The 27818-nt window shown below is 40.0% G+C and overlaps 2 protein-coding genes across 3 annotated transcripts in view; both read right to left on the bottom strand.

Moving 5' to 3' along the window:
• Nucleotides 1-27818, bottom strand: part of Tenm3 (teneurin transmembrane protein 3) — a 445726-nt gene that overhangs the window by 403070 nt on the left and 14838 nt on the right. For both annotated transcript variants that reach the window (XM_028757645.1, XM_028757644.1), the window contains exon 2: nt 16780-17058. In XM_028757645.1, the coding sequence (XP_028613478.1) occupies nt 16780-17058 (279 nt within the window). The remainder of the gene's footprint in view (nt 1-16779; nt 17059-27818) is intronic.
• Nucleotides 893-14663, bottom strand: LOC114612659 (40S ribosomal protein S27-like). Its single transcript, XM_028757643.1, has 3 exons — nt 14640-14663; nt 6615-6650; nt 893-1132 (listed from the first exon to the last, which is right to left on the bottom strand). The coding sequence occupies exons 1-3, from the start codon at nt 14661-14663 to the stop codon at nt 893-895; spliced, it is 300 nt and encodes a 99-aa protein (XP_028613476.1).

The following is a 27818-nucleotide window of genomic DNA, read 5'->3' as shown; positions in this document are numbered from 1 at the left end:
GGTTGCCTAAATAAGACCTGCATAGTGGTCACCCCTAAATACAAGTACATATGAGGAACATTAAATAAACTCTCTGTATGTACTATGTGCATGTGTGTGTGTGTATGTACATATACATCATATACACATACATATACATATACATATACATATACATATATATGAAGGTACTAACTATAGAAAAATATCATGAATTTGAGAGGGCGTTGGAGGTGGAACATCAGAGGATTTTGGAGCAGGAGAGGGCAGGGTGAAAATAATATAAATACAGTATACATGTATAAAATTCTAAAATAATAAAATTTTTTTAAAAAGACATATCTCATAGAAAGCTCAACTGAAGCTCCAAATCCTTTCTTATGTTTTTGTTTTTTGTTTTTTGTTTTTTTTTCAGGAAAATATATCTTGCCTGAGAGCTGTCAATTCATCAAAGAACTACAGATTCCACACAAATTACTTGAAATACTGAAGAATCAAACATCATCCCACTCCCCTGCACACAGATCTCCTGTCCACACTTATCCCTTAGCAAGAGATTAGTCTGGACAACACATCATGGAGCGTGGCATGCCACGGAAGGCGGTCTGCTCTGACTCTCTGTATGCCTTTCTTACTGTTTTAAAATAAACAGGAAATGAATGTAAATCTACAAATGATGACAGTCTAAGTTACCTGTAGACCTTCCAATGCCACTGCTAACTTGAGCCAGTACAGACACAGTCCTCTGTCTTTATGAGACCAAGAAGCATTGGCCAGTGTGAGGACACCCCAGGTGGCTTGCATAACTCAACTGTCTGACACACACACACACACACACACACACACACACACACACACACACTCTGAAATGTGTTTATAGGGATGGTTCCAACTCATCTTGAATTAGGGGCTTTCAGTGCTTCTTCCTCCTGAAGGAGCATCCTTCTGGCAGCCTTATTTTTCCTCCTGTAGGCTGACACAGGACAGTGGAGCAGCCGACACACAAGACTACTGTTTGCGCATGGCTAGAGACCATGGTGATCTTATAGCATCCTGGGCATTTTACATCCATGAAGTAGGAATTGGGGCTCTGCACCAGGCGCTTTTTCTTGTTTCTTCTTCTCTTCTGGAGAGGATGGAGATCCTTTGCGAGAGGCACAGTCTCGTATGGTGGCCATCACTTCAGAAAGGTCTGACTTAAATCTTAAATCTTGAGTTGAGAGTCTCAAGTAGAAAGGGGAAATGATTTACTCAATAATCACACAGGATAATCTGGTTACAGTGGTTTTGAGATGGGTGGGGGAAGTATGTAAAATGCTTGGGAACCAAATACTCTCAGATTCCGTTCTGCATTCTCCAGGTTCTTATTCTAAAGGGAGACTAATATGCATGCACAGCAAGATGTTGGCTTCTGCGGACATGAACTGAAGGACTGCAGAGAGTTCTTATTGGATGTTGAGCAATCACCGAGTGCCCAGTTCTGAGGGATGATTCTAGAAACATGAAGAAATGTCTTTATTTTCAATCTAGACTAGCTCTGCCATTGTTCACGGTTCATTCACTTCTACAATTAAATGGTGATACTTTCTTTATACTCACACTTATTTTTGTTGTCCGTTTACCCCTTTGATTTTTCAAGATGTGTGTGTGTATGTGTTTATATGTGTATGTGTGTATGTATATGTGTGTATGTGTGTGTGTATATGTGTGTATGTGTATATGTGTGTATGTGTGTGTATGTGTTTATATGTGTATGTGTGTATGTATATGTGTGTATGTATATGTGTGTATGTGTGTGTGTATATGTGTGTATGTGTGTGTATGTATGTGTATGTGTGTGTGTGTGTGTGTGTGTGTGTGTGTATGTGTGTGTGTATAGGCCTGGCTGTCCTGAAACTAGCCCTGTATATTAGTCTGGCCTTGAACTCCTAGAGATCTGCCTGCGTCTGACTCTCAACTGCTGGGCTCAAAGGCATGTGCCACGACTTCCTGGCTTATTCGAGCTGCCTTGTAAAGGTCTCATATCAGTCTACCGTTAGATAGACTTGGATGTGAATTTTTACCTACTGTGACTTCATGCCATTACTCAGGTGACAATACTTTATGTAGTATTTTACTATTCTTCATCTTTTTCCCATTGCTTCGTTTTTCTATGATTTATGCTCAAAGCTAGGCTAGTAACCCTTACCTTCTTCCTGTCCCCCCACTTGTAGAGTCTTGCCCATACTCCTTCTTCTTCATCACTTCTATCACCTTCTGGCTTCACGATTTCAAGTTCCAGTTAGCATTCAGCGTATGCCAACTCTGAGCAAGGACACAGATTGCTCCAGACTACACACTGGGACAGTTTCGGGTTGGGCCTTTCGGCATGGCATCAATGGTCCTTTGGAAGCAAATTCCACTTAGTCATTTTTTAAACATCAACATTCTTGTGTTTGTTGGCTTTGTTTGTTTGTTTGTTTGTTTGTTTGAGACAGGGTCTCTCACTAGCCCTGGTTAGCCTAAAACTCAATTGTAGGTCATGCTGGCCTCCAATTCACAAACATCTGCCTGTCTCACTTTCTCCAGTACAGAAATTAAAGGCATTCACTACCACACCCAGTTTAACAATCAACTTTGATGTCTTGTTGCTTCCCCCAAAGTCAATTCCAGATCTGGAAGTTTCCTTACACAGGCAAAGTAACATCCCCTGTCCTTTCCAGGCACGTGTTTGAGTGTTGTTTTGTTTAAATGAGCATATACTACTGTTTGACTACCTTCTAACATCCTGATCAGACTTAAACATTTGGAAAACTTTCCTTTTCTGCATCTTCTTTGCTCTCTCATGGCCATGTGTACTTCGGCAATCGTATTTTATCTGGCTGTGGTCTTTTCTAATTGTCTCTTCTTTGTACAGTCCAGGATAGCATCTCTAAGCCCAGAAGGCTGAAATTTAAAAATAAAATATATTTTTGTTCCTTAAAAATATCTCATAAGAATATTCAAAACTATGTTTAATATGTTGTTTTTAAATGATTAAAGCTTTGCTTATTACAAAAAAAAATAGACCTCAACAACCACTTTTGACATGGTATGATATTGTCCATAAATCTATTTAAATCTGTTTTTTTACTACTATATATTTCAAAAGTAATAAATTACACTATTTTAAAGTGAACAACTTTGTATGGTCCAAAATTATTTCTTTTTACTTGGCACTGTAACCCTGTAGGAAACAACCCAACCAGAGTTTGGTGTCTAAAAAACTATTTACAAATCTTAGTTATCCTATTCCATGTTTTTACCAAGTTAACAGCAAAATCTCGAATTGACATTTCACTTAGATATCATAAATTTTTCCCTAATTAAATTGAATGATATTGATGAAAGCTGGCAGAATAGAGAATAAATGACTAGACCACACAATACATTAAAAATTGAAACATATTAAATGTTTTAAAAGGTTCAGCAGATTTAAAAATGTTATTTCTCTAAGCAAAAGTAAATATCATTAAAATAGGTCTATTTAAAAAATTTCTTACAAATTCTTTTTATCAAAAAATATCTGAATAATAAGAAACAGGAAAATATTTGAAAGACTGTCTGCAAATATTTACGGAGACAAAGGCTAATAAGGTCGTCTTACACAAAAAACTACTTCCAATCTAGTGTGGAAAAATCACCTACACACACCCCGTCTCTATCAACTTGTGAGTATGTGTGTACGATTACACAGCAACTCTGTGGATCTTTGCCTACAGCTAGGCATTAGTGTAGAGATCCTCACAGGGTTCCTCTTGCCTGTTTTAAGCTTTTCATATATTTAATAAAGCTACAGAAATGCTGCAGTAATGAGTCGCCTGCTCCGAGTTGGATTAAACACAAATTTTCTTGGTAACGTGAGCCTCTAGTGATTACTGTGCAGTTGTTGACACAAGGCAGAGTAGTGCAGACCGGGATCCCACACAGTTGTCCTACGCTAACTTCCTTTCTCCTTGGAGCTGGAGTCACTATTCTTCATTATGGTTAGACCCGCATTATGGCATTTCTGCGAGGAGAAATCTCACGGTGAATCGCAGATGAAAGGCCTTTAGTACTTGAACCTGAGTCAGGAGGATCATGTGTACAGTGGAGAAATGCAGGCACTATATCCTGGTGCTCTTGAATTCTACTTTCCCATCCAGTTTTGGTAGGTTTTGAAGATGCATTGCTTCATATACTCCAACAAAATAACAAAGGCATGACCACAAAAAATATAAAACTAAACACATATCTGAAAAGATAGTGCATCTTATAAAATAACCAACAAATAGTAAGACATGGTTCATCTACCAAATGGCCAAGAACCTAAAGTGAGGAACACTTGTCAATGTCTTATGGGAAAATCCTATTTCCCGTACTGTTGACAGGAGTATAAGTTGAGAAAAACTGTTTTCCAGGTCATCTTGACAGAGTGAATGAAAAGCCCTAAATTTTAATATCTTTGGCTCCAAGAATTTATTCTGTGATAATAACAGGATTAAGAGCAAAGATTTAAGACTAATCTGGTAATTACAAAACAATTTTTTTTCTAACTAATTAATTAATTTCTTTATATATATAAACTAACAAATAATATAATATGTAATGTAGAATATGTAATATATAAATTACATAAGTGTATGGAACACATGATATTTTTAAATATACACATTATAGAATGAGTAAATCAAGCTAATCACATATGCAATATCTCAAATGTCAGTTTTCAAGACTAGAATATATTGTTACTAACTACAGTGCCCAAATTCTATAGCAGACCTTTAGAACTTACTTCTCCTGAGTGAAACATTTTTATCATTTGGACATCTCCACACTGCCTTCCAAAATATAATTTACAGTGGGGAACATAATTTACTGTGGGGAACATTTAGAAGGCCAAATGTAGTGGGGACAGTCATCAATAAATTACCTTAAATCATATCATAGAAGCAGTTTATTGGAGACATGCCCCTAATACCATGAAGGACTGTAGTTCAAAAGAAAGACTGAAATTTTCTTTTTGTTTTTTTACAGATGTATTTTATTTCTTTTTGGAGTGTGTGTGTGTGTGTGTATGTGTGTGTGTGTCTCTGTCTGTCTGTCTGTCTGTCTGTCTGTCTGTGTATATAGGTGCCCATGAAGGCTAGTTGAGGTTATCACTCCTTGGAGCTGGAGTTACAGGTGGTAGTGAGCAACTTGGCATGAATGCTTGGAACCGAACTTGGGTCTTCTGGAAGAGCAGTGCATGCTTTTTCCTGAGCTATCTGCCCAGCTCACAATTTTTATTTAAAAATACCTACTGAAAGAGGACCATTGACCTCTAATTTACTAAGCCAGTATAATCCTTACCAACAGTTATAACCATTGTCGTTATACTCACAGGTAAGTGTAATCGTCACCCTTCTTCAAGGGAACTACTCTCTGTATCGGACAGACGCCATTAGAGAGAACCACAAGCAATCAATATGATGAGTTTTAGAGGCCTGTCTCCGTGGAAAAATCTACAGAACGCACCTGTACCCCAGGCTCAGGGAACATTGTAGAAGAGGGGGCAGAAAGATTGCAAGGGTCGGGGACTCTGCTATGGTATTGTGTCTTATAGTGACATCAGAAGTTACAGCCATACAGTCTCACCAACATGACCACTAAACATGAGCTGAGCAAGGATGGCAGTGCTGACAAGGACATGCTGCAGTGGGCGGGGACAGCAGCATGGGGCAGCAACCTACAGAAAGAACTACAGGCATCGGAAGAAAGCTGGGGGCGGGGAAGTGGTCCGCCTGTCCCAGGGAAAGCACAGCATCTTACTGTCCAGTGCCAAGTGGTCAGCCCTCAGAACATAGATGGAAATAACGAGAGGATATTTTCAGGAATGTGTGTGTACGAGTGTGTAAATGCGTGCAATAACAATGAAAACAGAGCCTTTGCATTCGAAAGCAAGTGGATAGGGGCATATGGGAAGGTTTGGAGGGAGGAAAGGAAAAGGAGAGATTTCTATGATAATCTCAAAAAAGAAAACAGAAAAAAAGCACACATGCGTATAAAAAAACTGTATAAATACAACAACAGAGACTAATTAAAATCATCTTGTGTCTCTGACCCGGCTAATGTCCAGGTCGAGCTAAGCAAGCAAACTAGATTAATGGGATGAGTTTTAAAAGTCATAATGTTTTATTCTCAAATCCATTTATGGCTCCACTTTTATCATGTCTGTCACATACAATCATTAACTTGGGTTATTAAGATATTATAAATAGTGGTTAATGCTTTAAAAAATTCTAGGGATTATCAGAAACCTTACACTTCAAATAGGCTCCTTTGGACCGCTCAGCTGACCCATAAGCACAGTCTGTGCCCTGAGTTCTCCATGGTGGTAGTCCCAACAGAGGAACCAGGACACAGTCCACTATAGGGAAATGCATCAGTCTGAAGCAACTAGTATTTGAAGCACGTTCAAATCCCTTAGGAAGCTCCATCTGCTCGATGTCAAAACTGTAAGATCTCTTTTTTAACTGTAGCATTGTGTGTAAGCAGTCCCAAACACTAGACATCTCTGTCCTGAACGCTTGGATTTTGAGCAGGTTAGTTTTAATTATTATTTCACAAAACCATCACCACATCCCAAATCGGCAGCGCTCAAATAGAAACCAACAATCTGTTTTCTTAATGGTCTATTTTCATTATTGTCTTGGACGCACCATTTTAACTAGGCTTTTTGATTCTCAGTGTGTGTGTGTATGTGTGCATGTGTGTGCATGTATTTAATATGGCTTGATCTCGGGAACATTTGCTTAAAATTAAAATATATTTATACAAGTTGTTTTGTAAGCATTCAGTTTGTTACTTTCTCTGACTTTATGCAAATGTTAAATTAGATCTGAATTATAGATTTACATCTATTTACATGTACATAAATATGCATATTATATAGGAATATATAATTGCTCAATAGATTGCTAAATGTCACTATTCCATGAAGACCTTAAATTCAACCTGACCCTGATATGACTAACTTCATTACAAGTAGTATACTATAACTTCCAAATGGGATTAAAACATCATTTACCCAGCATCAAAACTAGAGAATATCATCTTTTTATGAGACATACATACATACATACATACATACAAACAAATAAAACAACATTTGTTTGTTAAGAGATTCTCTTTATATAGCTTAGGGTGTCCTCAAACTCATAATCCTCCTGCATCATCTTCACACATGCTGGTTTATAGCTATGCAGCAACATAGTTGACATCAAGGGTACCTTTTGAAAGAGTCCTCTTTTCCTGGATCATGAAATCTTGATTGTTTTGATTGACTGAATCTCCTTTCCTGCCTGGTTTTTGATCCTAACTTTTATGTTTTCTTTCTTTGATAACTTCAATACTATGTAATCAGCTGATTGATTTCCATGTTTGGCTTCTGTATTAGTCTTTTGCTTTGTGTCAAAACATCTGCTGCTGGGAAGTCTATAAACAAGAGGTTTTGGGGTTGTGTGGAGTACAGTTTTGTGGGTCTGAAGTCCAACACTGGGCAGCAGCATTCACAAAGCATGGGACCAGGGTCCTCTGTGACCAGCATGGCAGAGGCTCACTGAGGAAATCAGCTTGGTGTAGAGGAGGAAACTGAGGGGCACAGCCTCACCCTATAGCAACCCGGATGGAGAGCTAGAACTAACACTGCAGCAGGTACCCTTTTTGTTATAAGGATGCTCCAGTGGTCCAGGCACACAGGCTCATCTCTTAAAGATTCTACGCCCCTCAGCACTGCAACCTTGGGGAGGCTTCTTCCGGATCATAAACCATCAGGGGGACCAACCTCATCTGAAACAGAGAAGCCTCTAAGTCTACAAGGAAGATTGCCTTCTTTTTCAGATTTAGACACTGGGTGGGAGACTTCATGCTGAACAAGACCCCATACCTCTCATGGGAAAGAGACAGCCTATGCTGTCTTCAAAGTCCTGTATATAATGTGCCAATGTGAACACCATCCTTCTAATCAAAACCCCTCGCAGTTGCTTGATCACCTGGAGAACAATATACATACTCCACAAAGCAGCTCTTCCTATGTGCTGGGGTGACAGATACCATCTCAGCTCTCAGAGGTGACAGGAACTGTGTGTTACTTCATAAATACTACATCTGAGTCAACTTTTTTTTTTTGTTTGTTTTTTTTGAGACAGAGTTTCTCTGTGTAGCCCTGGCTGTCCTGGAACTCACTCTGTAGACCAGGCTGGCCTCAAACTCAGAAATCCACCTGCCTCTGCCTCCCAAGTGCTGGGATTAAAGGCGTACGCCACCACTGCCTGGCTCTAAGTCAACTTATAGAACGAGTTCTTCTTACAGTTCCAGAGGGATACATGTGCCTTATGACAGAGCAGAGGCATGATAGATGAAGCTGAAGGTGAGAGCTTACAGCTTACATCTTGAATAACTAACAGGAAGGAGAGAGAGCAAACTAGCAAAGACGCATGGCTTTGAACCCTCAAAGCCTGCCCCCTAGTGACATACCTCCTCCAGCAAGAACGGATCTCATAAGCCTACCCAAATAGTGCCACTAACTGGGGACCACATGTTCAACCCTTGAGGTTGTGGGAGGCATTCAAACCACGGTGGGCACCAAACAACCTAGAACTTTGGAAACAGTTCCTAGAGGTCTCACATGTTGTCTTACTCGTGGTTTCTATTGCTGTAATAAAACACCACGACTAAAAGCAAAGTCAGGGAGTTGATTTCAGCTTACACTTCCGAATCATGATCTATCTATCACAGAGAAAAGTTAGAGCAGGAACTCAAACAGGGCAGGGGCCTGAAGGTGGAGGAGTGTTGACTTCTGGCTTGCTTCTCATGACTTATTCAGCCCATTTTCTTACAACACCCAGGACCACCAGTTGAGGAGTGGTACAACCCACCATGGCTGGGTCCTCTCCTATCAATTGGCAGTCCAACAAATGTAACACAGGCTTGCCTAGAGGCCAATCAGGTGGGGGTACTTTCTCACTTGGGGTTCCCTCTTCCAAAATGACTCTAGCTGGTGACAAGTTGACATAACACTAGCCAACACACAGGTTTTCCTACACTGTTTTGTCTGCCTTCGACTTCTAAGCTAATGTTCTGATATCAGCTCTTCCCATTCTTTTTGAGATGGTCTCTCCTCTCCTGTCCTAGTCTCTCTTGCTGGCAACCATCTATTGTGGGCTGACATTTGCTTTGCATATTCTATTGTCTGAACACTCACTGTATTAAAATCCAATTACATGTCTACATGCCTATTTGTCTAACTAGGCTGGGAGCTTCTGGAGGTCAGGAACTACATCTCACTCACTTTTGCTTTCCCAATGCTTGGTACAACAGTCAGCATTTATTATTCATTGAATGAAGATGTAGTTGCTAAATAAGAAATAGAATCAATAAGTCACATCTAGACTTAATTCAATTTGCAGTTTCCGTGTGACTCAAAATAATAATATTTAAAGTCAAGGTAATAGTCATCAGACACTCTTAATTGCTCCTTTCTTGAGTGGATATGCATTTGCATCTATTTCAATATGCATTCAAATGCTTATTGCATTTATTTTATGTACAGACTGCTCATTACAGAAAAACCATCTCAAGTCAACCAACGCACTTAAGGAAATCACAGTAGAGTAAAACTCAACCGTTCAAACTCTTCACCAAATAACCTCCAAGATTTTCACATAAAATACCGCATGTCTGTGATATTAATAAACAGAATTACTATGCCTCGCCTTGAGAAGATTATTCTTTAAATAGCACACAAGAAAAAGTAGTTAGCTCCTCTTCAAACACTCGACTACACTCAAAATGGCAAATAAACCGAGGTTCTATGACGCTCACATTTATTCTTTCTATTTCAGTGATAATTATACCCATAAACCTGATTCAGCATTCACTGCTGCTGAATTCATTAATTAAAACAATTTCTTCCCTGCTACCACTGGGGTTTCTCAAGGATATCAAACACACACTCAAAAATCAAAATAGCATACATCATCAGTTTTGATATGTGCTTAGTATGCTTCACTTTGATTTTAACTCTGCCACTATAAGAAGGTTCCACATTTGTAGACAGGGAGATTATCTCGTATATAATTGTAACAAAACCGTCCAGAACATAAGATGAGTTTAATAGAAATGGCAAGTCCTTTATGAATAGTCATTTTCTATCTATTTCCTACCTGTAGGATGGGAATATATAAATGCATGCACGTAATTAAGTAATAGCAATTATAATATGCCTTTATAATTCCTGTGTGTGTGCGTGTGTGTGTGTGTGTGTTAGAGATCTGCCTGCCTCTGCCTCCCAAGTACTTGAATTAAAGGTGTATGCCACCACAGCTGGCATATTTTAAATTTTTACTTAAACTATTACTTCTGTGTTCAAGAGTGACTTATACCCACCCATGAGGTGAGGACATTTATCCTTAAATGAGAGTAATAGCTTTGAGTCAGAGTCTGGAAAGTTCCAATTGAAATTATAAACGTAGACCTACCCAAGAAAAATTCCATTATTTCATGTATTAGAACTCTGTGACTCTAGTTGGCAAAGCAGCACCCTAACTCTGAGCTTGATTCAGGGAGCATCCCAACACACTCCACTAGCTGCTTGGGACACACTAGAGCACTGACATAAAACACCAAATAGCATTTGCAATGGTAGAGCGCGCCAGAACTGACCACTACGCTGCAGAAGAGAGCCCCTAATGGAATTTGCATCCACGCTATAATTTAGTATGTGTTACAGAATCTCATACAATTAAAGTAACACTGAAAATAGCATTTGTCTCATCCAGCAAGGGAATCCCACCTTAATTCTCACAATTTCCTTTCCAAAGGAGGCTGGTGGGTGGAGTCAGAGGGCTGGAATCAGTCGAATGAGCAGACCCTGGTTGCGCCTGGGAACCATCTTCAGAAAATCCAAATACCTTTCCCTCTGTGCAAAGGGCATCTGTACCACTCACAGCATTACAAGCTGGGGACACCACAGGCTACTGCAAAGCCACTTGTGGTTTCTCCCAAACTCTTTTAAAATGTATGGTGCTGGGATAGCTTACAGGTCCCTCTATTTCTTCTCTCTTACCTATCTTTGGCTGTTCAGAAAAGGAGAGGATTTCTCTGCCTATGCTTCCAGAGAACCTATTTGACCTGAAATGGTGATTCGGAGTTCAAAGTCACTCAAATTCTCTACTGAGAGACAGATGTAAACAGTGTCATGACATTGGCTTACCTGATTTAAAGGACATGCCTATTTTTTATCTTAAACTACCGTCAGTCAACTTTTAGGCTTTCTCTTCCCAAATGAATAGAGAGATGGCTCTTAAAAATACCCATTTCAAAGACGAGTCAAATTGCTTCCTTGGATCATATATTCTAACTGTTCAAAGTAAGTATCTTCTACATAAAAAAGACCCCGCTTTAACATTTTATACCCTTATTGCGAGTCCAATTAGCTCTTAATGCTTTGGTATCACACACAATTAGCATGGCTTTACTAAGGTCCCGCAACAAGTGCAGTGCTAAGACGCCAGGTGAGAAATACGGCCTTATGGGAATGATGTATTTTATTGTGCGAACTGATGAACATCAGCTAAACGGGCTTTTAATTGACTGGCTGTCTAAGTAACATGCCTTTGAGGGAAACACTACTTTTGAAATTTCCTTCGGCCAGGAGGAGAAGGAGCAGGCTGAAGCCTTTGAAGTCTACAGCCATCAGACTAATTATCAGCACAATTCAATGCACATTCATTTAATTACAGTAAATTGAAAAGGATGTGGGGTTTCAAATGAAAATAAGAGAGTCAATAAATGGTGACAGAAATTACAGACTATGCAGATCATTAGAGGAGGCCATGTGTCTTCCCTTCCCGCTCTTTACCAGAAATAGACACACCTGACTACTGTGTACAGAGGCAGAATAAGGGAGAGATGGATTGGAAGCAGGGGAAAAAGAGAGAGAGGAGCATTTATTGTGGACCAAAGCTAGGCAGATACTTGCTATTACTCATTTAATTTTTAATTATCATCATCACTCAAAAATATTATTTCCAATCTTTACAAAACAACAATAAAAACATCAAACAAACAGAACACACTCACTTAAAACTAAGTCCTATTCTGACATAATACGTACTCATCTAAGCCCAACGTTGTCTTATCCCAATGAGCTGTGTACTGCCCACTGGTACTTGTATTTTACTCAGGTAGACACCATAGCACATAAAGGTTAAGTGACTTGCCCCAGGTCCCAGAACTGGGAGGCCCAGGGTCAAATAACAAAGCTCCCAAGAAGACTCCCTAGGCCCCGAAATCACGGTGAGATGGAAAGCAGGCCCAGCTCCCCTGGGGTTGCCTGACACTGAAGGTCATTCTTGGATCAAAGATCAGCCTCCCACTGACCCCCAGAACATTAAAAAGTAGACAGAATAAGAAGGAAAGATATTAGGGACCCTTTAACAAATCACTGGCAGTTTAGCTGGCCAAGTAGCAGGCAGGGTAGAAAGGCTGGGACCTTGAGTGTCACAGATAACAATGGTCAGGAATGGGGGGGCAGATGTGACGATCTGACCACTGGCCACCAAGGTCTTCACTCAGGCAGCTTCCCCGACCCAACACTGCTAGCTGACAAAGATTAAATGCAGGGCCTACTGCTATTCCTGGGAAATGACGCACAGGAGAACATCTTAAAGGCACAAAGATGGATGTTTTGAAAACATTCTGTTAGGACATTTAGACAGATATTCAGAACCAAGAGCAGATACTATGCCAAGTTGGATAGTGCGAATTAGGTCAGGGTAGGGGTAGGTCTTTCAGCCACACATCAGAGAAAGGAAAGAAGCCCACCTAAAATGATGCAAAACCCATGGGTACTCTTAGTTTTGATACGAGGGCCTACAGTATTTACTTGGTAACCTTTCGAGGGCTTGCTTGCTTGCTTGCTGAAGTGGCTGTTAATAGGGGATCAAAAGTCACCGTCATGCATGTTTGTCAGTTTGCAAGGGGCTGACATATAACAAAGATTATAACCACAGAGACCAGTAATGTCCAGAGAAGATTTCTCCCAAATCCCGAATTTGCAATCCCAAATGAAGTACCATATATGGAATTTTTCTCCTCTCTAAACTCTTTGGAACTCAATTCCATGGCTGACAAAAAGAGGTTAGTTTAGGGGGGAAAAGGATGCACTCTATGACTTGTTTTGAATCTCTGCTCTCTCCCAGCAGTGGTGTGTGGCGTGGTCTCAACAATCGTTTACTCTTGCAGGCCATCAAAACTGCATTAGCACCGCAGTGGGTCTAGCACCTCCTAATGTGAACTGTTGGCCTCTTGGCCAACAAATGAATGAAATCTGTTCCCCTTTAGTAACTAAACTTTTCTTTGACGTCATACTAGAATATCGGGCATTTAGCTTGCATAGTTGTACAAATGTTGAACAGCATCCTTTCCTGGGAAGACAGCCTCACTCACAGTATTTCCAATGATGAAAAGTCAGTGCAAACTCCCACGTCAGACTCAATGAAAATACAGCCATCTGGGTCCTCCACTGGTGCCGTTCTGGTTTACTATTTTACTTAACTCTTCCTTGTTTTAATCTTTATATTGTAGACTATCACACACACACACACACACACACACACACACAGAGAGAGAGAGAGAGAGAGAGAGAGAGAGAGAGAGAGAGAGAGGTAATTAGGATTTTGTCTAACATCTCAAGAACAGAAATAGATAATGAATAACTCAGGAATCAATGAAAGGTAACTGGAAGATCAATACTCTGTCAAAGTTAGAGTAAATTAAACTATCCAAGGAGAGCAGAACTAAATTGTTTTTGAAATTTCATATTAGAAATATTTGACTAAGGATAATGAAATGAAAGTAAATAATATAGTTTTGAGGTTATCACTTATAAAGGTATTAAGATGATCTGTCCAGGGCAGGAGAGACAGCTCCATGGTTAAGAGCACTGGCTGCTCTTCCAGAGCACCCAGGTTGGATTCCCAGCACCCACAGGGTGACTCACGACCTTCTGCAACTCCACTTCCGGGGAATCCGCTGCCCTCTTCTGTGCTCTACAGGTGCTAGGTACACACGTGGTTCACAGGCATACATACATACAAAATAGCCATACACATGAAATAAAATAATTTAAAACAACTGAAAGAACCTGTATATAAGTGCAAATTTTAATGCTTACCTTGAAGTAGCCACAGAGGGGTGGGGGGGTGGGGGTGGGGGAAGAAACTATAGTTTTGTTTTGCTTTGTTTTTTAACATCAGGACAAAAAAAAAATCTGTTATTACCCTTCTTTAAAGTCACAACCCGCAACTCCAAGGTCTACTATAAACCTCAGAAACCTGTGCTTTCCAGAGGAACATGCAATTAATTAAAGAACTTTTGCAGCTTCAGAGTCAATGTTGAAGTTTCAGAATGAACGAACGAATCAAACACTCTTATAGCTACATATATATGACACATGACAAGGCTTATATTCATATCGATAGCAGCAATTCATTTGTTCTTGCTTCTTTCCTCAAAGGGACCTCACCGAGTGTTCTCAGACCATCAATGTTGCAACCAAATCTTGAGGAAACAGTAAATCCAAGTTGAAGTCATCACCGCTCAATGTAATAAAATCTCACCTTTGGTGCTTTCTTCTCTACCATTAGTGGACTTGTCCACTCTCACCAGATGCTGCCTAAATGTCCAGAGCTTTCAAGGTGAGGCTCTGGCTACTGTTCCGTCACTGCCATGGTTGGAATGAAGGACACAACCTTCTCTATTTTCTTTCTGTGAGCCTGCCAAGGAAGCCTATTCTCCTCTAGTTACTAATACCAAGGCTGTGTGGGAGAGACTTCCATTTCTTTCCAGTCTTTACAATCAGTCTTACAGTCTGTACTCAAGGAAATTGCAAACTGAGAACTAGAGTTTACAAAGTTTGCCCTCATGTTTTCTGGGGGGTGGGGGTGGCATGAGGGGTGGGGTGGGAGGTGATGGCCCATATTTGAATATTTGTCATGATACATAATTAATAATAATAAAAATGAATACATAATTTGCTAATATAATATTGAAAGGTTACACTACAAAGATTTGGGGTGAAAAAGGTAAGTTGGCTCAGTGCAGGACATTTAAAAGTGATATAGAGTGTTTATGGTGCAGATTATAGGAACCCAATGTGTTATCTACATACCCTCTCTCCTCCTTTTATGTAATATTTTGTTGCATAATTATGAAAGCAAGAGGCCAAATGCAGTATCTGATTATATATCTGTAATAACTCAAGAAGCATAGTGTGAAGAATGAACTGTATTATGTGAAGTACAGACTGTAAGAATGCCTTCTGAATTCACTACAAAAACTGATGGAAATACAGACTGTACTGAGGTGACTGGCCAGAGGGAGAGAAATATTGGCAGCATGGTTGTAAGGCTTGTTTTGTGAAAAAGAACTGCCCTTGTTTCCTACTGGGGGTTTAGAATAAGGCCTGGCCCTACCAAGGACTTATACTTCTAACATGAAGACAATGGGTGACTGTTGGCAGTTTATACTGACTTTGGTTTACTGCATTAGAATATTTTAATACCAAATAAATCATTTCTAGTGATTTAATGAAACTTTCCCACCCCATGAGTAGGAAGGAAATACCGAGCGAGCAGTGGGGAGCAGTAAGTCACACTCTGTCTTATCTGAAACTGAAAACTAACCACAGATCTGCTCTCCTGTTATAAAACAAAGCCGACGAAGTTGCCTAATAAATAATAAAGGTGAAAGATTATTAATAAACAATCATCTTTCTTTTCCAATATCATGCAACTCTTCTGTTTTAATTTTCTCTTTGCTGTTTGAGTCATCAGATAGAGACCGCGTTAACAAGAGACTGAGGGAGAGGCATACTCCTAATATTAAAAACTAAAAAAAAAGATTTTTTTTTTTTACTGTCTGTATGTTACTGCGGATATTCCAATTCTTCTTAGGAGCAGTGCTGACTAAAAATGTAAGTTTTCTTTTCAATTTATTACTGCATATAAATCATTTTTTAAATATTTTAACCCCATACTGGCAACAGGACAAAAGTATTAGCAATGTATAATGACATCTTTTGGACCATGCAAAGCTGCTATTTAGACATCCTTAAACTCAATTTTTTTAATGTGGATTTAATTGCACAGTAATCCAGTTCCCAAGGACATCAAAGGCCACATCCCATTCCTTACCAAGATTTCAACTGCCCTCATCCGCTAGTAAGCTAAAGCACGATCAAATTTGTTCTTCAATCACTTGAGCCCTGTTAATAAACTATTCTGTGTGCTCATTCACCCATTCTCAGATTCTGCAACTTCTTTTGAGTTATCTTCAAGAGGAATCTACAAAGACATCTTTGATTGCAACCTGGCTCCGGGGAACATTTACTTTATCAACACTGTTTTCCTATTCTGCAGAAGCTAACAGGTGACTTGATCCAATATAAGCCAGACTTAATCTTTTCTGTTTTCCCCCCTGTACACAAACTGTGTTGCAAAATTATAACTAATGCACCAAACACGGTTTGCAGAATTTAATAATTTGACATCAAATAATGATCCACCTCTCTCACGTCCCCGGCCCCCCACCCCAGAGGAAAAATCCCCATACTATTCACAAGTATTTTCTTGGGCTCTACTACATTAACACAAAAAGAAAAGAAAGAGAGAAAGCATGGAAGGAAAACACGAATCACAGTCAACTGGAACACGGAAGCGCTAAAATGGCAACATAGTAAAAGTAAACAGTGCGACTTACCGCTCTCACTGTCCGACCTGTTCTCGTGCTCCGTGTCTGTCAGGGTGAGGGCTGAGTTGGACCGGCTTGACAGGCAGGAACTGCGGCCCGATTTGACCCCCCTGCCCCAAAGTCTCATGGCATGCTCAGGGGACATCACTGCTTCGTTTTCCGTATCAGCATCTGACCCTGCACTGATGGAGTAACCTCTGTGAGGGAGCCCCATTTCCGCACAGAATGCCACTCCTCTTCGAGTTGCGGATTCACACACTCCTAACTGCCTTAGGGTAAAATTCTGTCCTAATTAGGGGGAAAGAGAGATAACAACTAGTGAGTATATATGGATCCTGCGGTTTAGTTTCTTTTCATTTTTCTTTCAAAAAAGAAAAACCTCCCTGAAAGAAACACTCATTCATTCAGGCCTTACCCCTGTTTGTACCAGCTTTTCGTGGCATATGGTCAAGTGGATGTAATTATGGCAAGAGAGGAGGCCCAGTGGGCTGCTTGCAGGCTTCCGTTCAGACCATGATTGTCAACTTAAACCCATAAGCACCTCCAGAGATGGCTTCATGGCTGGGCCATGAATGTGCAACACAGAGGGAAGAACTGGCTTCCGGTGGCAGAATTTGGCTTAGCAGCTGGTGAAGCAACAAAAATGGCCATCTGTCCTGGTTTTGGTTCTAAACTATAGGATTCTTTTCCCCATGTACACACCACTTCTTTTGGTGGAAAATAAAAAGTTTACCTCAGGAGGAAGTTACTGCTTAAGTAGAAGCAGGAGTTTGGTCATTTTAATTGTGTCTGCCCACCTTAACTCAGAAAGTAGTGTGTGTATGTGTGTGTGCGTGTAGTATGCTTGCATGCATGTATGTGTGTGTAGTGTGTGTGCATGTTGGTGTACATGTGTATGTGTATATATGGGTACACCTTTATGTGTATGTATGTGCATGAATGTATATGATGGGTGTGCATGTATGAGTGCATATGTGTGTATATGAATGTGTACATCATCATGTATGAGTATGCATGGAGTGTGTGTGTGTGTGTGTGTGCAACTCAACACTCAGTAGGGTAAAACCTGGAAAATTAGCATCCTATTTGTCTATTGGTGACTTTCTAGATGCTTAAAGTCAAGAAACACCTGGAAACATCTGTATTGACCAAAGCAAACCAAATTTTTCAAGTACAGTGCACTCTCAAACGAAAATGGGAGGGGATATGTTTTTCAAATTTAACAAGACAATCAGGTTCCCTGAAAATAAATGGCTGTGAACTCTGCAAGCCTTTTACTAATAAATTGAGCATAATAAACCTCATGACATTGCAATCACTTAAAGCACAGGCATTTAAATTAGGTGACACTTCAGAAAGACCACTAGCAGTAATGATGCCTCCCATCCTGTATCTGCTTTTGAAATTTTAGTGTTTTATGGCACTATGGATGAGAAGAATTTGAAGATGTTTTATTATAGAGTACCTGCATAAGGCTTTTTCATTTTTACATCCTGCCTGTATGAGAGGGTCCCAAATGTAAGCACCTCCCGAATCAAATACATATAAAGAGAAGTAGAAGGCAAAGACTGATTTAAACATAACTTCTTTACCAAATCTTTTATGAATATTAAGTATTTATATGACTCATGGTCTTAATTTTCCCATTCACATCTTATGGATCTACATGAATATTTTAAAGTTAATTTGCTGTTATGAGAAACCTACATTATATTTTTAAAGAGAGGGTACTATAAATTATTTGTGATAAAATGGCATGTTGATTCATCTACAAAATAAATCAAACCTAAGACACAATACAGTAAATATTTGGTTGTAAAGATATTAGCCCCCTCCAGGCCCAGCTCATTTAAACTAGTGTGGTTAATTGTTTGATTGCTGTGGTCATATCAGAAGTTGGAATCAGCTTTATCTCAGTCAGACTTCCAAATGGATTCTGACAATGACACTCATAAATAATGAAAATCGGTTGCTACAATTAGCTAGAAATCAAACTGTGCTTATCAGAGAGATGTGACTAAGCGTTGGAATAAAATCAGCATGTAAGAAAAAGACAGAAAAGAAAAGGAGGAGAAAAAAATGAAAGCTGCCTCTCTGTAGACTGGGTGGGGGTAGGGAAGCTCATGGGGAATGCGGTATTGTCTGTATTTAAAAAAATAATAATCACATGGACTTTACCATGAAAGTCAGTAAAAACAAGATGGATAGCATGCAGAGAGTAAAGGGGTGTGCTGTGGAAGAATTCGCTTATTGTTATTTACTGGTCACGTTTAAAGCATGAGAAGAGCTTTGAAGCACTGACGTATGACCATCAAACATACAGATCTTGGAAATCAATGTACAAACTAATTTTCAAAGTAGAGAAAAATGTATGAGCAGATCCTCTGAATCTCTCTCCTAGCCTGGGAAAGGTCTATAATTTCAGAACAAAAACACAGAATTCTCTACTTCCTGAACCATACCTTGAAACCTTTTCCAAGGTAATACCTTTGTACTCTACTGCCATCTTGACAGAAAATCTACATGGAGAGAAAGCAGAAATTGCTACAGCCCTTAATTGCTCTCCAGGTAGGTAAACATAGCTTGCTTTGCAGCTAAATATCCCACACACCATCCTCACAGAAATACGTACAACCCAGACCCCAGAACTATTTGACCCTCTGCAGTCAGTGACTCACAAGAACTCAAATCTCTTCAGGGCTAGTCCTAAAATTTAAACTATAAAGCAAACACAACAGCAGAAACTGCTGCTGGATTTCTTCCACTGAACTACAAGGTTTATTTTTGTTTCCAGAAGGACACCAAACTTGACTTCAGATGCATCTACGTTAAAGCCACCCACGAGTTCTGCCGGGATCTCTTTCCTACCTTTTTTTTTTTTTTTTTAAATTTGCCAGGGTGTTCATGATGTGACCTGAGTGGAGGTTTCTGGGCCCGAGACATGCTCAGTGGTGCAGCAAGTGCGTAGCACTGGTAAGGTGCAAGATAGATGCCTGGCACTAAAAAGGGGGATGGATGGTTTATGCAAATGCGAGAGAGAGCTCTTAAAATATACTGGCAAGCATAACAATTATAGAGGGTCATAGAATTTAGATATTTGTTTTCAGATCCTTTGCAAAGCCACATCACCAGCAAAGCTGGTGTTTACTGGTGCAGTCTGCTGTCAATGAACAGTGCTCCACCCAGACCTGCTTCCATGCATCCAACTTTCTTGCTGTTGATTCCTCTTTGGGGTTAGGCATTCCTGAGTTTGAGGGCCCTCTGCTTGAAGGTGATTTCCCTTGGGGAGGACTAATCATCAGGCTAGAGTAATTAGTCTATCAAATAATTTCCCTGTAGGACAGGCTATCCTTAATAAGAAACACATACAGTTTTGACAAATATAGAGGAGACAGAGGGAAGAAGGGTTCATGGCAGAGAGAAGAGACAGCTGGTAGGGATGAAAGAACTGGGAAGGCTGTGTTGAGCTGGCTTTGGCTTAGGGAAGGACTGAGGGTGACAGAGAGGAGTAGAAACAGAAGAAGCCACTTAAGAGAATTCCACGAAGGATAAGCACTTGCGAGGCATGTGGAGAATCTGTTTCAGCTAATAAGAAGGCTTACTAGCCTTATATTCTTGGCCATAGTTCTAATGCCATTCATTTAGCTTCTCCGTTTGCCTGATATACACTCATTTTTATTAACTGTTTGTCTAAAATTGGCAAACAAGTATTTAGTTTTTGTTCCCTGCAGTTTGAATTTTGGTAACCTCGATCAGCAGGGCCAACAGCAGATCTACACATTACGATTTGAAACAGGACCAAGACAATAAATTGTAGCAAGAACAAAGTATACCTGAGGGCAGAATACACTGTGATTAAAATGCAGCATTAGTGTGGATTAGATTAGCCAATTCTGCTTTATGACAGTCATAAACTGAAAAATCTATACAGGAAAAAATTGAATAAATAAACCAAGGCAGGTTGTATCACTTTAAAATAAATTTATACTAAAACAAAAAAAAAAACCAAGGAATTGGTATATGTGACAAAGGAGACAGGATGGTACAAAAACAAATACTTCAAACATGACAGCATGGCACGTATACCTTAAATAAATGAGGGGAATCAGGAAAATGGGTTATCTATCCAGCCTGTCTTCCTATCTCTTGAGGCGTCTAGAACCTAGTCAGATTGGAGAGAGACTTTCCTAAGAATGACATTTGAAAATACCGTGTAAGAGAACAGGTGTACAGAGTGGTGTTTTCTCTCTCTCTCTCTGTGTTTTCAAACAGGGTATCATGTAGCTTCATTAGCCTGGAACTCACCCCAGTCCCACACTGAGCCTGACCTTGGACGTTGATCCTCCTGACCCTACTCTTTCCAAACCCTGGCTATCACAGCCATGCAACACCACACTGACTTTTGTGTGGTGGTGGGGAATGAACTCAGGGCTTCATGCATGCTGGAGAGGCAGTCAGCCAACTGAGCTGTAGAAGGAAGCTCTGGGGACATCTAACTCCCAGCCTGCGCAGTGCATGCATTTAAAGTGCACGGTTTAATACGTTTTTAGGAGGATCACAGATTTCTGCAACTATGACCACAATCAAGTTTTGAATACTTTTGTCATCACCATAAAAGATCCAATAATTATCATTTTCTCCCATTTTCTGTTAACGCCCTCCCTTTGCTATCCCTCAGTAACCTCCGAGGAGCTTCCATCTGTATATGTGCTGAGCTGAGACATTTCAGAGATGGACAAGCCTATAGTGTGTGCTCTTCTGTGATTGGCTTGTTTCACTGAGCATCATATATTTTAAGTTCAAACATGGGCTTGTGAGACTGCTCAGGAAGTAAAGGGACTCACCCCAAGCTTGACCTGAGTTCCATCAGTGCACCCCAAGTAGTAGAGGAGAGAAGCCACCCCCACAAATTGTTCTCTGACCTCCACATTCACTCCTTAGCACATGTGTGCCCATGCAAAAAAGTATACACACACACACACACACACACGCATGCAGGCATACACACACACAAACATACCACAAGCATGCATAAATAAATAAATGCAAATTTTGAGAAAAATTCAAAGCAAAGACAAAAACTATTTTAGTCTGTATCAGAAATTTATTCCTTCTTATCTGTGAATTTTACCAAGGATGGATGCCATCTTTCACATATCCATCCATTAGTCAGTGGGTATTTCAGTTGTTTCTATCTGGGGGCACCATGAAAATGACACTAGGAATATTTGTACACAAGCTTTCATGTATGTATGTGTTCATCTCTCCTGATTTACAACTAGGAAGGAGCTGCTGACTCATAGCATAGCTTTAGATGCTTAGCCTTCTGAGACCTGCCAGGTGCTCTCTACAGAGGACACACGGTTGTGTTCCCATCTTCAGAGTACGAGGATACCAAGTTCACGTTCTCGCTACCACTCAGCACTATAAGTTTCTTCTTTAGGAAGGCACACTCTAAGCAGGGTCTTAAGTTTGCCATGAATCTTTGGACTATAGATCATTGGTATTGACTTCAAGGAGAAATCCAAAATCACTATTCTTTGTTGAAAGCTGTTCGTTCCATGGGCGTGCTATGAGACTCCAGTCGTGCGCCATTCTGTATCCCTTTCTCTTCCAATATGCTACGTTTATTCCTTAGAAAATGCCTTCCCATTGAAATTATAGACACTCTTCAGTCAGATAATTTATCTTAGTAACTACGAGCTATACTTCATCCTGAATGTGTTTAGAAAGAAACATACTATAGCATCCATTCAAAAGTTAAAAAAAAAAAACATACAAATGTTTACCAGACAGTGACTGCCTGGGTGAGATGCATATATTTGCTCTGGAACATTGCATGGCTAACTTAAAGCAGAAATTTGGACTTATATCTTCAGATCTGGAGGAAAGCCACGCATATACATATATTTTTAAGTTGAAAGTGTCCGTTGCGCAACAACTTGTATGGAATGAACACCCTTTGAGAAACTCAGGGAGTGAGACCAACTAACAGATATAAATGTGCTCGTATTTTAAGCATGAATAAAGAGAAGGAAATGTAAATAACTATGATGGTCCATTTAGAAGGGATTGCACACAAAGAAAACAAAACAGAAGAGGTTTGAAGGGTTTTTTCCCCCATGATTACTATCTCAATAACTAAAAGGAAAAATTCAAAACATTTTCAAAACTAATTTTGTTCGTTTGCTTTCTAATACTTCTGATTCAAAACCACCTTCTTTAGAAAAAGCTGAGTTTCAAGACTTCCTTCCTGCTTTAAAGCTTTGAAGAAATGAGGTCGTGAATGTATTCCTTCTTCATACATGGATGGTCTTAAAAAAGACAATAAAAATCCTTTTCCAAAGTAACACCCATAAGTCCCATGAAAAGCTGGACAGATCGATCAGCATGAGTTCGACATTGTAATAAAAAGATCCGCCATCAGCTCACATTATTTGTCTTGGTTGTTGTATTAAGTGACGTCATTCATTCTCCAGCATGAGACTGCATTCTTTCACTGGTCCAAAGCTATACATTTCTATTAAGTATTAGTAAAATCAGCATGAGCACCCGCTAGCTAGGGCTCCTTTTGGGGTGTGTTCACAAGATGTAAGATGATGTCACAGTAAGAGAAACATTCACGTATATAATTCTCCCTACCTTATACTTTAACTTTCGTATGTCACCTTTGCTACTTGTTGAGCAGAATACCTAGCTTCAAATACATGATGGAATTCTATTATACTTTGGTGCTGGGATTCGAACCCCTGGAGTTCAAGCATGCTTATCAAGTGCTCTATCACTGAGCTATAAAGTCCTAGTGTTTCAAACTTTTCTTTCCTTCCTCAAGATTTGATTTTCATTCTCAGTTTGTACGTGTACAAGTGAGCGCAGTGTTCCCAGAGGCAAGAAAGGGGTGTTGGATCCCTAGGCGCAGAAATTAGAGGTAGTTGTGAACCACCCAATAAGAAGTTCAGGTTCTTCCACAAAAGGGACACATGCTCTTAACCACTAAGCCATCTCTCCAGTCTTATTCGTCAATATTTCTTGATCACAATGACCAAGGACCTGACAGAAACAACTTAAAGAATGAAGTTTTATTTTATTTATTTATTATTTCAGCTCCTTGTTTCAAGAGCAAGCAGTCTCTCGTGGGGGAAGGGAGTAGCTTATGCCAGGTGGGGCCAGGAAGCAGACAAAAGGGGACTCTTTTTTCTCCTTTTATTCCACTGGGTAATCAGCCTAGGGGATGGTGCTGCCCATTGAGGGCATGTCTGCCTCTCTCAGTTAATCTCTGAAAATGTCCTCACAGATATGACACAGCTGTACTTCAACAAGTAATACAAGAAATACAGGCAAGTCGGCATTGAACATTAACCATCTAACAGTGCCATATAGATGAGGGAGTATTCTATATGCCACTATGGAGAAAGAAAAAAAACAGCGTATCTTTCTCTTCCACACCGATAACCTTGAGTTTCCAGAGAACACTGACAATGCCCTCTATACTCCACGCTTAGATGTGATCAGAGTAGTAAGTGTGAACCTTTGGGTCACAATGCCTTTGAGGGTCAAATAACCCTTTCACAGAGGTCACCTATCAGATACCCTGCAGATCAGATATTTACATTATGATTAACAGTAACAGAATTATTGTTAGGAAGTAGCAATAAAATAATTTTATGGTTGGGGGTCACCATAACATGAGGAACTGTATTAAAGGGTCATAGCATTAGGAAGTTTGAGAACCATTGCATAGATGTTCCCTCCAAAATCATCTTGAATGGCAGCTAAAGAGGGTCCCTCTGTCCATGGAAATTCGAGGTGCTCATCGAGAGGCATTTAGTGAGGTGAGTGAGAATGAAAAAAACCTCAAGTACTTCTTCAAGAGGAAAAAGCAGGACTAGAGTGAATGCATAGGATATCACGTGTTTCCTTTTCAGACTAGATTTGTGAAGCATCCAGGGAAGGGGACTCACATGCTTACTCAGTGGCAAGTCTGGTGGAGCAAATGAGAAAACCTCCACTGGCTGAGTTGTGAGTCCACTGGCTTTAAAGAAAAAATAACTCTTAATCCTCAAGGATTTATACACTCAACCTTAAGAAACTGATTTTAGCAACCATCTGCAATTATAGTGATGCTAAAATATTTCTTTCATCAAAAGGTATTCTGAAAATGAGTTTGCTTTTTACTTATTAATAATGCCATTAGAACAACCCAAGACCCTGAGATGATAATACCCCAACAACAGATCCGCTGGTATCTGATAAGCGGACTGTGGGAGGTGCTAGTCTCAATATGCATATGGTTTGGCACAAAGCAGCAGGTGTTTAATAATTGTGACTGAAGCGGCACCACGGTGCTTCACAATGTGTATCCAAAATTGGCAACGTGGCAAGGAACCAGATACAAGTTTAGCAGTAAGCCATGGGCTCAAGACATCAGACCCATAAAGGCCAAGGCAGGGGGAAGGATTACTCCCACTGTGTCCCGAGGAGGGCTCTAAGCTACATCTATCTACTCACACCTTCTGGTAAGTAATCTACAAAGCTGCTTGACCGGCAAGCCTGAAAGAAGAGCTTGCCTACTTAGCCAAAACGAGTTAAAGATCAGTTAGGTAGGGGAGCTAAAAGAAGCAGCTGAGAGGGAAACACTAACAAGAAACAGTGATAAACCAGGGCTACTTAACTCCTGTCTTTAGTAGAGAAATTTAAGGTTGAGTAAACATGACCACCTAAATCCTTTAATCCTGCCGCTGACATTTATAGCAACGAAGAAGGATTAATCATTTGATCTCCAAATGAATCATTTCAAGCAGTTAATATTTAAAAGTAATAAACTTTGGAGTTGCAGTAATTAGCCTAGTAGATCTGATGAACGCCTCGGGTTTTTTTTTTTTTTTGTCTCTTTTTATGAAACCCAATTTTCGAGGTACACACAAAAAAGCTAAATTTCCTCGGCTCCGGTATAACAGAAACCAGGAGAGAGGGCCTGGGATTCCTTTCATTTTTGCAGGATGACAGAGGTGAGGGAGAGTGCTTGGGAAATGAAAAGTTTGGGGTCTGACTGGGAATTCCTAGAGGCATTAAGTGCTAAATGGTAAGGCTATCTGCTTATATTTCTTTTGAAGTCTACAATCCGTTCCCATTATTCATTATAATGGCATCCAAGACTAAACCAAATTTCAGTCTTTAAAATTAAAAGCATTTTCCTCTTGGCTCTTGAATCTTCCTCCAACAATTGCCAACATGTCTGAAGGCTTAATATATTTTCATACTCCAAAATTATACAAATAAATAAAATATAAGTAAGAAGAACAAGAGAAGCATTTAGTTCCATTTCATTCCCGAAGCCAGAGTAAAAACAATGTAGAGTCACGTAGCTATTATGATTAATATTTTCACTTCTGCTTGTTTACTGGTGCGTGCACAGACAAGTGCACACGCAGGTACATGCAGGTCACAGTGTGAGTACGGAGATGTGTGTGGAGGTCAGAAGATGGTTTACAAATGTCAGTTCTCTCCTTCCACCATGTATGTCCCAGTGATCAAACTCACAGCTTCAGACTTGGCAGCAAGTGTCTTTAACCCACTGAGCCATCTTGGCAGCCCCACATAATTAGTATTTTAACCAAAGGAGATATTAATACTATTTTTATATCTGCCCAATGCTATTTGTGACATTCTAAAATTATATGTATAACTTTCCTGTCCTACATTTTAAGAAATATGAATTCAATTCTTTTCATTTATCTGGTTCATATACTATACCGAAGTATTTAAACATTTTCTTTTATCATTTTGGTCAACTGCCTTCACCCACTCATAATCAATTCCTAAGTTTTTAAAAGACTTTCTATTTGAAAACTTAAGAAATATTTGAAAGGCAAGTTCCCATTGGTGTACCACCTCCTCTTAATTCTTGAAGCCTAATCGAGGACATGTCATGTGTACTATTATTGTCACGGGCATATGATGTTTTCACACAACAGGGCTTTGCAGGGCAACAGCATCTGAGGTCGTTTTTAAGCAACAGTTGCGGTTATAGCTCAGTGGGGACCACGTGACTGCACATGACACCAAATGGCATCTCACCCCAGCTGAACCTGGATGAGAGGAAAACCATAAACCCCCAATGTGCCACATGCAATTACCCATGTTTGGCTATGTCTACTTTTGGTTTAGTTTTGAGATTACTGTTTAAGAAAGTTTCATATACAGTAAAACTCATCAACCCAACGTGGACATTGGATGCGCTGTAAGAAACGGAGCCACCACAAGTCTCAATCCGGTATGGCACCTCTGCACTGAGTCCAGCAAGCTCTTCTAGATCCTATGAAGCACTAATAGACAATCACTCTCCTGCCTCCTACAGATCACTCCTGGCTGCCCTCTGAGCCACGCTAATAGAGCCATGTGGCATGGATTCTAGATGCTTCAGATTGTGGAATGTTTTTGAGATCCTTCCATGTTGTCGCATGTCACTCATCACTCTTTGGAACTGTCGGGTTACTTCATTGCATTTGTTTACCTGGTCATCTTCCTCTGGGCCTGTTATGAACATGGTGGCTATGAACACATGTTTTCATTTGTTTCAAGTAAATACTTAAGAAACAGACTCGTGGATCGTAGAGGGGGTGGTGGCGGTGCGGTGGTGGTGGTGGTATTTTTTTAACTGCCTACAAGAAACTGCCAGTTTCCAAAGTGGCCGTGCCAACTGCATTTCCCATTTCCATCGGTGATGTCTGAGAGCCACATTGTTCCATGCTCACCCTTACGAGACGCTGACGATGATTTTCCTTTATAAGCAGTCACAGCCTATTACGGTTATTTATGTGTGCGTGTGCATGGCTAGGCACATGCAAGCCACAGCTCACATGTCAGAGGGCCTGGTTCTCTCCTCCATAACTTGGAAGATGGGACTGAACTCTGTTCATTCATCAGGCTTGGCAGCAAGCTCCTTTAACCTATATAACCCATGGGGATTTCCATGGCGATTGATTGATTGAGACACCATTTTTCATTATGTATCCTGGGCTAACCTGAATGTTTTGATCATCTTGTTT

This window comes from Grammomys surdaster, unplaced genomic scaffold (genome assembly GCF_004785775.1).
Source record: "Grammomys surdaster isolate TR1022 unplaced genomic scaffold, NIH_TR_1.0 126178, whole genome shotgun sequence".
NCBI lineage: Eukaryota > Metazoa > Chordata > Mammalia > Rodentia > Muridae > Grammomys > Grammomys surdaster.
Note: the sequence above shows the minus strand (reverse complement) of the source record. Positions and strands in the feature narration are given on the sequence as shown.